The 12,316-nt window shown below is 27.7% G+C and overlaps 2 protein-coding genes across 2 annotated transcripts; both read right to left on the bottom strand.

Annotated features, from left to right (window-relative positions):
* Positions 1 to 4,176: 4,176 nt before the first annotated feature.
* Positions 4,177 to 6,404, bottom strand: LOC113553762. The gene has a single exon (XM_026957268.1). It carries the CDS (start codon positions 5,956 to 5,958, stop codon positions 4,432 to 4,434), a length of 1,527 nt encoding a protein of 508 aa, XP_026813069.1. The 5' UTR covers positions 5,959 to 6,404; the 3' UTR covers positions 4,177 to 4,431.
* On the bottom strand, positions 6,018 to 7,911 carry LOC113552444 (keratin, type II cytoskeletal 1-like). Its single transcript, XM_026955323.1, has 3 exons — positions 7,812 to 7,911; positions 6,170 to 7,023; positions 6,018 to 6,051 (listed from the first exon to the last, which is right to left on the bottom strand). The coding sequence occupies exons 1-3, from the start codon at positions 7,836 to 7,838 to the stop codon at positions 6,018 to 6,020; spliced, it is 915 nt and encodes a 304-aa protein (XP_026811124.1). The 5' UTR covers positions 7,839 to 7,911.
* Positions 7,912 to 12,316: the final 4,405 nt, after the last annotated feature.

A 12,316-nucleotide genomic window follows, 5' to 3' on the forward strand; every position in this document is an offset into this window, starting at 1 on the left:
AATATATTATGCATCTTATTCTTATAGACACAGCACATCCATGATTCTGTACTTCGTAGTATAAATACATTTGAATTATTTTTAATTATGTGAAACTCATATCAATTAATGTTCTATAAAACTAAAAATACTTGTTTATTGCCATTATGAATACATAATAGGTAACAAATATATGTTATCTGTTAAATGTAGTTCAAAAACCAACAAAAGGGCATTTCAGACATTATTTCTCTAATATATTGTATCGGACATAACTTGTGATTAATTAGATTATTATTTACATTTTATAACACAGATTCTAATAATATAATTAACAAATTCATTGGATATAATATAATCTAATTTACATATTTAAAATAAAATGATGGATACACATAATATTGATTTTAGAATAATGTTGTTATTTTATTTAATTTTCCGCTTATAACTACATTTTTGGAAATAAGAGTTTCATGAAATGTATGTATTACAGTTGTCAATCAATCCATTAAACATTTTACAAAGAAAATGCCCACTGCCAACAAACACATTTTTAAAATTTCCTAATAATTGATAAAAAAAAATCTAAATAGTAACTACAGATCGACTGTTTGAGCATGATGGATTTTAATATTTATAGCAATAGCGCACTTAAGTTTTCAACAAAATATCTTATTTTTTATAATCGGAAAAAATCTTTATCCTACAGATTTCAATTTTATAAACATTTTGAGCTCTATAAAAAAATAGAAATTTTAATAAACAAGTTATAATAAGTCTGCTAGATTTAACTAAATCAAATATTTATTTAAAAATTTCAAAATGTATTAGTCAAACATTTTATTATAATTGATTGAGAGTTTATAATATTATGGTAATTTAATGATAAATGATTGTTGTTACGAATCAAAAGGATTTATAAGATGAAAACTAATAAATAATTGATAATTTTAATTTCAAAAATCTGAAAAATTAATATAACAAAAATAGTATATCTTTTATTATAAAATTATTTTCTTTTTTTTGCCTTTATAGTAAAAACATTATAGCACAGTAATTATATGAATTTAAATTTAATGATTTATAAAAGTGATTATATAAAGAAGTCAGAGGATTTAATCAAGAAAACAATAGTTGTAATAACGGGTTTAAATATCATTATTTAGTATGATAAGTGTTTCACAAATAATTACAATACCAGTATATTTTAAAATAAAATAAAAAAAAATTTTCTATCATATTCTGCTATATATATATATAAAAATAATAAATAATTAATTATGTTATATAACCCAAACATTTTAGCTACATTTATTTTGTTTTTTTAAACAAACTTTTTTTTTAAAAATGACAAAATAATTTTCGTACAATATAATAATTAAAATTTTAATTTAATTAATATTTAATCGTTATATTAGATAATATATAAATACTTATGTACTTAATAAATTATAAATTATAACTTTTTATTATTAATTATTATTACTTATAATAATTTATAATATACCCTACTCGGCATTATTTCCCAAATACGAAGATTTAATATTTAATCTCAAATGTCGACACACCGACCCACCCACAACTACTGTATCTCACAATGTTTTAATCTTAAGTCTTACAATATAAGATGTGTTGTTGTTGTTATTATATAGATATGAACTCAAATAAAAACATTTCAAAATTTATCAAAATAATTTATAATATTATTAGTTGTTAACTCGTAACAAATGATTATAGATAAATATATAATGTTTATGCGATACTTTATTTGCAATTATGTATTAAGTATAATCTATCTTTAAATATATATGGACACTCCTGGATAGTTGTTAATACAAGTTATAACAATAGATATCTTGAGGCTCGGGGAAAACTTGAAGCAGTTGAAGTTTTGTTTTTCAACCAATATGAGTTTCTTAAAGGCGTCCCACACCATCACGGCATCACGTTTACGTTTTGCTTCGACTTACGAAAATTGAATATTTATTTTTACACATTTAAATGGTTGACATTGATTGCAGATAATAAAATAATTATCATGATTGGATAAAATTTTATATTCTATCATTTGGACTAATAAAAAGTTGTTCTATATAAATTCAATAACAATATATACTATATAGTATGTAACAGGAGTGGCCACTGGCCAGTGAGAAGACTCGCGAGCCGCCCAATATGTTAATTAACATGTAAGAGCCGAAATGAAAAAAAAGGTCACATTAATATAATATTAATAATAAATAAGACAAGATATCAAATTTAATTAAAATGTATAGAATGCGAAATAACATAATAACGTACAATGATGTGTGCTGTTCGACGTCGCGAGTGTATTAAATATTAATGAGTGAACCATAATATTAATACAATAATATTATCATGCCTAAGAAACGCAAGTATGAAGAAGAACATATACCTACATGCAACAAATAAGATACCTAATTATTAATAATAAAAATTAAAATAATACATATTTAATATTAAAATATTATATCAAAAACACTATATTTTTTTTTGTAAATTTTTTCTACAAGTTGTAATTTAATAAAATATTATACTTTTTCAAATACATAAGTTCATATTAAAAAAAAAAATTGTATCTTAGATAAGATGTGAGCCGCATACGCGTATGATGCGAGCGATAGTTTGTACACCCTTAGGATATAATAATTACAATAATTAATACATAACTTATATAATATAAGCTATGTATTATATAAAGCATTTTCTGACAGAAAGTTAACGTAGAAATTAAACTATAACGTTACAGTGTAACGTCCTCTATTCACTGGTCGCTATCGTCTATCACAGTGTGAAACTATCTAGATAAATAATCAGTTATCTATCTTTTATCTTAGGTATATAAAAAAAATAGTACCTACCTAGTGCCTAGAAAATTGTTTAAATACTTATTTTAAATAAAAAACAAAAAAAACGCAACTTAGTAAATCAAATTAAATTCGTCTATACAAAGAAAAAGAAAATGCGAATTGTTATTGTCAATTCATTGTATCTAAAATATATATTTGTTGCCACCTATATAATACCCATAAAAAAGTGTTAATACATTATTATTATATTACTATTCATATCGGGGATGGGCAACTGGCGGCCCGCGTACCATTTATAACTGGCCCGTGCTACGATTTTTCTGTATATTATTTTGTTATATTTATAAAATCGATATAATGTTTATCGTAAAACATAGATATGAATTCTTATCTAGTATAAAACTATTATAAATGTCTTAATAGTATATTATTTATAAATACATATATTTAAATTTCAATTGTTTTTTTTTTTTGCTTTTATGTTCTATGTCCCGCTAGATTTTCATTTTCAATAAATTTGTCCTCTATAAGTACTAAGTTTTTGGCATTAGTAACGACTAAAACAAGCATTTACGTGCGTCATTTATAGAATGAAGAGGAATAAGAATTTACTGATCAACAATCAAAAAAAAAACGTGAAACAAAAATTCACACTATTTCTTATGTTTTTTTTATCAAATTTAATTTTATGAGAAAAATAATATTAAAAAAGGCAGGCAAGTAAGTAACGTTCTGCTATACATTAGTCATTAGGTATATCGAGTGAATTAATATTATGAGTATTAAATTTTAATGAAGATTGTTTAAAAGTATCGAGAAGATTTTAATAAGTAACTACTAACTTAGTATAATTTTAACTACGTCTAAAAGATGGGACTAACTTTTTTTTAATATACCTTTATTTTTTGATTACACGTTATAAAAACTATTATAGGTACTATTATACCAACTTCCGTATTTTAAAGTTGTCCCTTTTTACGGATGAAAGCTCACTTCAACTGATACACCAAGTGTTGATACAATCCACAGTCGAATTTGTCCACAAGCGAAGTACGCTTTCACCGACATATCCCTAAACTGAGATAGTCGTACAAACGCCAAAATATACAGTGTGATATTGTGTTATAAAATGTATAAAATGTTTATTTTTCCGGGTTGAATCGGGTATGACAGCTAGTAATATATAAAAAAATTACATTTATTTTACAATATAATAATATTTTTTATTCAAAATTTATTAATTTAAAGCAAAATAATTAATAAAATAAATTATAAATTATATTATTAGTATAATAATCAAATAATATTAATTATTAATATATAACACATAAAATAAAGGTACATAAATATTATTATAGGCATGAATAGTATAGAAATACAATATGAATCTCGATATACGATACAAATTTATTATAATTATAATAACAACAACAACAACAACAACAACAATAATAATGATCTATTAAGTCATTAAGTAATACCCTTATCATACCACCAGTTTATATAATAAGTATAATATTTTGGCTCATAAATAGATGCATATATAAGTAATATGATACCACCTTGAACGTATAATATTGTAAGTAAGTTGTATACAATATGTATTTGTTACACTTTCGTTTTAATCGAATCCTAGTTCTGCGTCAACCATTGCTTCTTCAGAAGACTTAATTACCATGTATCTTGGTAACCAAGTTCTTAATGTCGGATCATAAACCGGCACGGTTTCCTCGCTGTACGCTCCTTCAGGTCCAAACGGATCTACATCAGGCAAGTCGTGTCTTGATACCTGTTTGCTACTAGGATCGTCCGCGTAATCGTACTCCTCCACACTTTGCGCCTCCGACTGATCGTCATCTTCGGTGGACTCTGCGTAATTCTCAGTCACCGGCTTCCTGTGAAGTCTGTAATTTCTGTTCTTATATCGCGGTTGAATATGTGAGTATTGTGCTGTAGGCTCATAACTGGAACCAAACAAAGGAGCATAGACGTGCGTCAACGATGACGAAGCTGGCTGCTGTTGCTTGTTATTCTCATTAGATTTGTCCGCATCAGTAATAGATTTTAACAACTCTGGACTAGTGTTGAATTTTTTTGTTTCGTGATAAGATTGTTTCCTATCTTTTGGCGCGCTATCTGTAATATACATACATTCTTCCGTCTCCGAACCCTTATCGTCCTTACACTTGTAACACGTCATCTTATCTTTAAGTGATTTCTTACAATTTGACCGATCTTTATTACGAAAATCGCCCAACATCTTGTTCACTGGACTTTCTTCGCCTGAGTTGAAATCAATCGATAAATCTTTATCGCCGAGTAACAAAGATTTAGTTTTTTTAAAACCTATTTGTCCGTTATCCAAAAATCCAAAGTCTCCATCTTTTGACGAAAACTTAGTTGCTATACTACTCTTCCGGTTTAAACCAAGTTCAGGGAACAGCTTTTTAAAGTAATCATCGTAGGTTCTGTCACTGTCTAATTGCCTTTTATACCTAGGTTTACCATATACATTACGTGTAGAATACTCATAAGCGTTCTTTTTTGGATCATCTTCATATTCACATTGTTCATACTTTCTATTTGTCAGATTGTCTTGACACACATTACACACGTTTCCTTTTTTTATTACTTTATGACAAGTAGAAGATTTTAACGGTAATGGTGGTAATCTATATTCTTCACTTTCATTTTCAGCCGTTTCGAAATTCTCAGGATCTTCACTGTCGTAATCGGCTACGGCATCTGCATTTTGAACATACTCTGGATCTTCTTCAGACTCTTGAGCATTGACATTGTCGTATTCATAGTCCTCTACTTCTTCGCCACTTTCAGGTCGCTTTCGTTTTCTGTCTTTTATAACCCTGCGTTTGTATCTATTTTGTTTAAATTGATTTACTTCTTCTGGTTCTTTAAAATATTCATCAGATATGGGGTCTGATTTATATGAACATTTTTCATATGAACCACCAGAAGCAAAATCTTTACACACCATACACGACATTTTTCTTCCTATAATGTCATGATCTTCAATATCGTTTGGTATCATAGATTTTTTCATTTTCTGACACACTTGTCGCTTTTTAGTAGGAAATCGTCTTGATTGTAAAGGCCTAGGTTCGTCAGCATCTTCTGTATCTTCATCCATAATTTTTGCTGGTTTATTATCGCGTATATTATTATATGGTAATCGTCTTTTTTCTCCATTTAACCTTGAAGGTTTTCTGCTATTTCCACGTAACTTTAAAGGTTGTACATCATCATCATCATCATCAAATACCCTTAAAGGTCGTTTATTTTCAACTAATCTTCGCGTATGTGTATCATCAGCAAATCGCTGTGGCTGCTTTTTTTTATACACTGATTGTTGTATATATGGTTTCTGGTAACTATTAGAAGTCACTGGTAATCGATTCGTTCCGTAACCGGGAACTTTTTTCGCCAAAGGCCTAATTCTAAATTGATTATCTAATACATCTGATCCTTTTATTTTATTATGAATAGGTTTCCAACCGCTGTGAGGCTCAAAATTATCGTAATCTTGCTCAAAGGATTGCTGTTCAGTAAACCGTCCATCATTACCATCTCCAAGACCTCCATTTCCTCCTCCACTACCTCCTCCATTTCCTCCACCACCACCTCCGCCATTACCGCCACCACCACCTCCGCTACCACCTCCACTCCCTCCACCATTACCACCACCCCCACTACCCCCACCACCACCACCACCACCACCGCCACCACCACCACCGCCACCCATATCATCTCCACCATCATCACCATCTCCACTGTCACTTCCATCATCTTGATGTTCTGGTATACCAAACGGATAATCTGAATAACGTGTAGACGGTACTGATATATAATTTGAAGGTCTTAATGGTTCATAGTTAAGTACAAATTTGGGTTGTACAGGTTGTTTTTGAGGCAAATGGAATTTGTCATAAGCGGACTGATCAAAATTAAAATCTAAACCGGACATTTGTTCATCGACATCTTCCTGTAATTGAGAAAAATCTATACTCGGTTTTCTCGCTTGATCTGGAGATAAAAATGAATTGAAATGACCATTTTCAGCAACTTTTGAATCGATAGATGAACGGATGTTTTCAAATGTCTTTTCAAGTCTATAGTTGTCATCCGGTGTTGATAATATAATTGGTATAATGGTGTTCAATGTCAGAAAAATTCCTACAATGGCTGCTTGAAACACCTAGGACAAAGAACTTAAATTGAGTACAGTTCTTCAAATAGTATGCATATTACATATGTAATACAGAATCTCATGACTACACAAACTATCTACTATTTATATTTATTTTTTAATTTTATGCTATTATTCTGTATTAAATCGACCATTAAAGCATTAAAAGAGGTCAATGAATTACACGCTTCGTCAATTCTATCGTAATAAAATACAAGAGTTTTTTTCATAATTGTGTAACGTGCATAATACCTCTATGGCTCGCATTAAATATTAAATACGCATAAATCCGCCCACTACAACAATCATTCATCGGAAAATGTAAAAATTATTTATGTTTTACAAATTGTTTCTATAATTTGTTCAAAAATCTACTCGAAGAATATTTACAGATATCTAAAGATCATATTATACTCGTGCGCATAATAAAACAATAGCTTCGTAAAACGGCATATCATAGACATTGCGCTGTAGTTAAAATATGTATTAAGTATATTGGTTATTGATTAAACCTTTGTTAAACAGACCAAAGACATTTAGAAGCTGTTGCAGGATATCTGCCATTATGTATATGTATTCTAGTATCCTACAGCTATATAGTCGTTCATAATATTATTTAGCTATATAGCCGATACAATTTACAGTGTGGTGAAACAGTTTTGAAAAACCGATAACAGATCCTATGAGATCGTAAATTATCTTAGTTACAAAATCGAATTTTTTTAATAATAATAAACTCAAAATGCTTGGAAGGGCGTAAAGAAAATAATTAATGATTTAAGTCAATAAAATATTACCTGAGATGTGATGTGTGTGACGATCATCGTGGCGTTAGGACACGCTCAACTCGGCAGTGATCTGGACGAACATGTAGTCAAGTGCGCGCACACGTCGTCCGCAAGAATCGCATTAACACCTATCACGGTGAGCGGACGGTGAGCGGGTGTTTTTGCGAATCACGCGGTGGCGCCTCCCACTCAGCGCGCGTTTCGTGGGTTATTCATTCACTGTTTCACATCCAACAGACCACATCCAATCGGTATACCGTGAAAATCATACCGTTCGATTTTATCGCCAGATGAATTATAAATGAAATTAACGAGGAGAACGTAATAATAGGTAATGAAAAAAAATAAATAAAAATAAACAAAACAAACAAACCAGTTATATAGGTAATATCGCCACAATGCAAAAATGCATTCGACTATAGTTTAGTTGCATGATCGAGAATTTTCTCAAAGGAAATGTTGTACCTATATAAAGTATGACATACTATCATAAGACACTATTTATATATATATATAGTGTTGATTAGCTCGGGTTTAGTTGTCCAAGCATAATTATTATGCTATTGGTTTTATAATAATGGCATAATATGCGACATTTCCCTTTTCTATTAAATTATAGGACATCAAAAATAAATTTCACTATTTTCTTATTTATATTACCATTGATAACTGACTCGTATTTATAAGGTATGATATAAAACCTTTATAAGTCACGTGTGTATTTTTATTAAAATACAAGGGATTAAAACGTTGAATGAGTAAAAAAAAATGGTTTTTCTTTAAAAAAAGTTTTAAGTTTTAACATTTTACTGTTTTTAAATAAGTTATGAGCATTTTTAATAAGTTTCAATACTTTATATACTCACTTAAAAATAGAAAAATCGTAAGAAACCTAATACACCGAAGTACAGACATAAATTATAATACAGTAAAACCTGTGTAATATGGAAACGGTTAGGACCGGATATTTTTTCCATTTTAAACAGGTTACCATTTAATACAAGTTGTAAAAAAAAAAATTCCCGATAGATCTTTATTACATGTATATTATATATGTTAATTATCATTGCATTTTACCTAGAATTTTGAATTTTACATTTTTTATAGTTAAGCTTATTACATACAATTCATCCATTGTTCTTTTATTTCATTTTTTTGCTTTAATATATTATACACTTGACTTTTTCCATACTTGAAAAGTTCACAAATTTGTTTTACTGTTAATTTATCTTTTTCACTTGACTCAATCAGTTTAATTTTTTCATTTAATGTTAAACATTTATTTTTGGACGTCATATTGAATATACGTCTATACTCAGTCTGCGACATAACACTACTACGACACTTATCGATAAAATAAACTTATTGCAACGAAATAATCTATATAACTGATATAGATTATATTCATTAACTAATAATTTTAAAATACATGTACATATTATTTCCATGATATACAGGTGCATAGCAAAAAAATCGTTTCCATTTCCACGTTATTCAGGTTCCATATTACACAAGTTTTACTGTATAATTAACTACCTATTTAGTAATCATATCACATTTATAACTAGGGACCCAACGACCACCATCCACCCCTGTTCCAAAAAATCTTAGAGCAATTTCCTCTGAAATTGTTGTTCACCACGCCACTGAATTATGTTATTACCATCTAAACATCAACTTTAATGGTATCACCCTAATATTTTAGCTAACAATACAAACTTGGAACTGCACAAAGTTGAACCTAAATTTGCTATGTTGCACCTATCTCTGTAGAGCAGAATTACAGACACAGCACTTGAGCATTTAAATCTCATAATATCTAATATTCTAATAATTCCTAATGATATCGTATTTATCAAATTAGCCATCTGTTTCAATAGAAATTTCAAAATTTAATCAAACATCACAGATAATAATCATAATTAATAAAATGATTATTAAAATGAATGGTTGAATGGTGACCAAATTATATTATTCTCATGTTATAATAATAATGCAATGATTTTTACGTATTAAATATATGCTAAAAGGCCTATAAAAGTTTTAAAACTCTGTTTAAGTGAATACTGAATAATCTAATGGTCATAATATTATGGACAAAGATGATCCTCTTCCTCGACCATCGTCCAACAAACACAATACAGTAATATAATTTATTACATTTATATTTTTATTTTTAATCACACTATGCTTGTCTACTTGTAAGTAGACTACAGATACATTTTTTCACTATAGTTAATAAATTATCTTTCTTAATTTTAAATAACTCAACGTATAATACACCTACTTATAATATCCAAGAGTGCAATTTCAATGAAAAAACTGAGAGTACTGAATAGCCTCTATTTTTTTTCATGTTATCTTATGGTTATGGATACCTATTATTATTAAAATCTAAATTAACATGAAACAATTTGGGGGTGCTAAGCACACTCAAGCTTCTTCTTCCTTATACGAGTATTATAGATTAAAAACGTAAATGTCAAATAATTTGAATCAACTCAGAAATGAAAATTAAAAATTAAATTAAATCTATTTACTAAAAAACGTAAATTTTTTAGAGAATTTAGTTACTAATTAATTAGCAATGCTCTATGTTTGTAGCTTATTTTATTATAATTTAGATTAAAATTTAAAATAATATTTCAGAAACTGTTTTTAGGTATATTAGGAATGTTGAAAGAGTAGTTTGAACCATATACGAAAATATTCCAAGAGCATAATATTATCTTGGGTCGAATTAGTTCACAAAGCAAGGTAGGTACACTAAAGTCGAGAATCGAGATACACCGATATAGCATAATATTTTATGTTTATTCATATCCCGGGCGAAGTCGAATCATACATAATATACAATTAATATCAAGTTCATATAAATTATATTATATTATCATATTTGTATTTTTTTTTTTTTTAAGTTTCATGAATCATGATTATATGGTGAGTTAATAACAAATTAATATATTATAATAGTAAATGAAATGTCTTATCTATTAGTAGTAGCAGTAATACTAAAGAAAATTCCTATACACACTATTAGCTCATTTATTTTCTTCTGTACAGTGTATAATTTTTAAATCGGTGAATTAAGATTTTAAAAATCCTGTAAGTAACTCTGCTGTAATAATACATTTCGAGTCCACTTCTTCATTGAGTACGTCACTCAAATGGATATGTTAAATTTAAATTTAATTAAAAAACGATTATAAGTTGAGGATATTCTCTTAGCCTATATCTCTAAGAATATTTTGATTTATGTAAATAGTAATACGTAGATAGATTGAACTGTTTTTTTCCAATACAAATAGCATAATAATTTATTATACAATAGTTATATTTTAACATTTTTTTCATATAATATTACTAATAATTTTTATAGACAAGTCAATACTGACAAAGATACCACTGAATGTTGTATATAGGTTCGTAATATAAATAGAAACTCAAATAATTAATCAAAATGTTTTGAAAACTTCCTTGTGATTTAAAAAAAATAATGTTCGTAATAGCAAAAAATTTTAAGTTTACAAATAATATTTTTTAATTACAACCTAATAATTCAAATAGTTATTTTTCGTTTAAATATCCAATTTTTTAAAACTTTGAACTTGATAAATGTTTATAGAAAAAATGTAAAAAAAATATATTGCTTTATCATTATAAAATCAATACATTCATCGCTTCGTTCAGAATCTAAAAAATAAACATTCAAATTGAATGTATAAAATGCGGAAGTATTTTTAACAACAGTTATAAAAGCAAATACTACATAATAATGTTGAAATTTACAAATATCTTGATAATTCCCAGAAAAACCAATCCGTTATTGAAATAAAAAAAAAAGTCTACGAGTCATATAAATGTAATAAAGTAGTGCCTACATAACGCGTGTTACTACAATAAGTGAATAGGTAATTGTACACATAGCATACTATTAAGCTAAATGAATAAGTAATAACTAATAATTATTGTATACATTGAATACTATTAAATAAAATTAATAACTGCTATTTAGTACTTACTAATAATTAATTATAACTATATTAGAGTCGATTTAACAAGAACTATTAATGAGAATATTAATTAGACTATATCTGACAATTTATTATAAATTATAATAATCACTTAACAGTTATAGATCAAAACACAAGTGTGCCTAACAAAATGATTCATCTGAACAAAGGTGATTTTAATTATCAACAAAATGTAATAGATTGTATTTACTGTTTTAATATAGTTTTGCTGTAGTTGTTTTTGGATAGTATTCGTTCTATTAATTTGTTTTACAAATTGCCGACTACACATTATTACATATATTGTTATTAAATATTATTTAAAATAAATACTATTTATACTTTTAATTTTATTCTAAGATGGAGGGGAGAGCTCAAAAGAACGTCCATAAAATATTGTATTTCTATCAATAAAGTACAAACAGTTTAATAAAAAAACAGCATTGTACTCCGTATTTATTATAATTATTCTGCACCCATAAACTAAATAAACACCGCTAA

This window comes from Rhopalosiphum maidis, chromosome 2, assembly GCF_003676215.2.
Source record: "Rhopalosiphum maidis isolate BTI-1 chromosome 2, ASM367621v3, whole genome shotgun sequence".
NCBI classification, from domain to species: Eukaryota; Metazoa; Arthropoda; class Insecta; order Hemiptera; family Aphididae; genus Rhopalosiphum; species Rhopalosiphum maidis.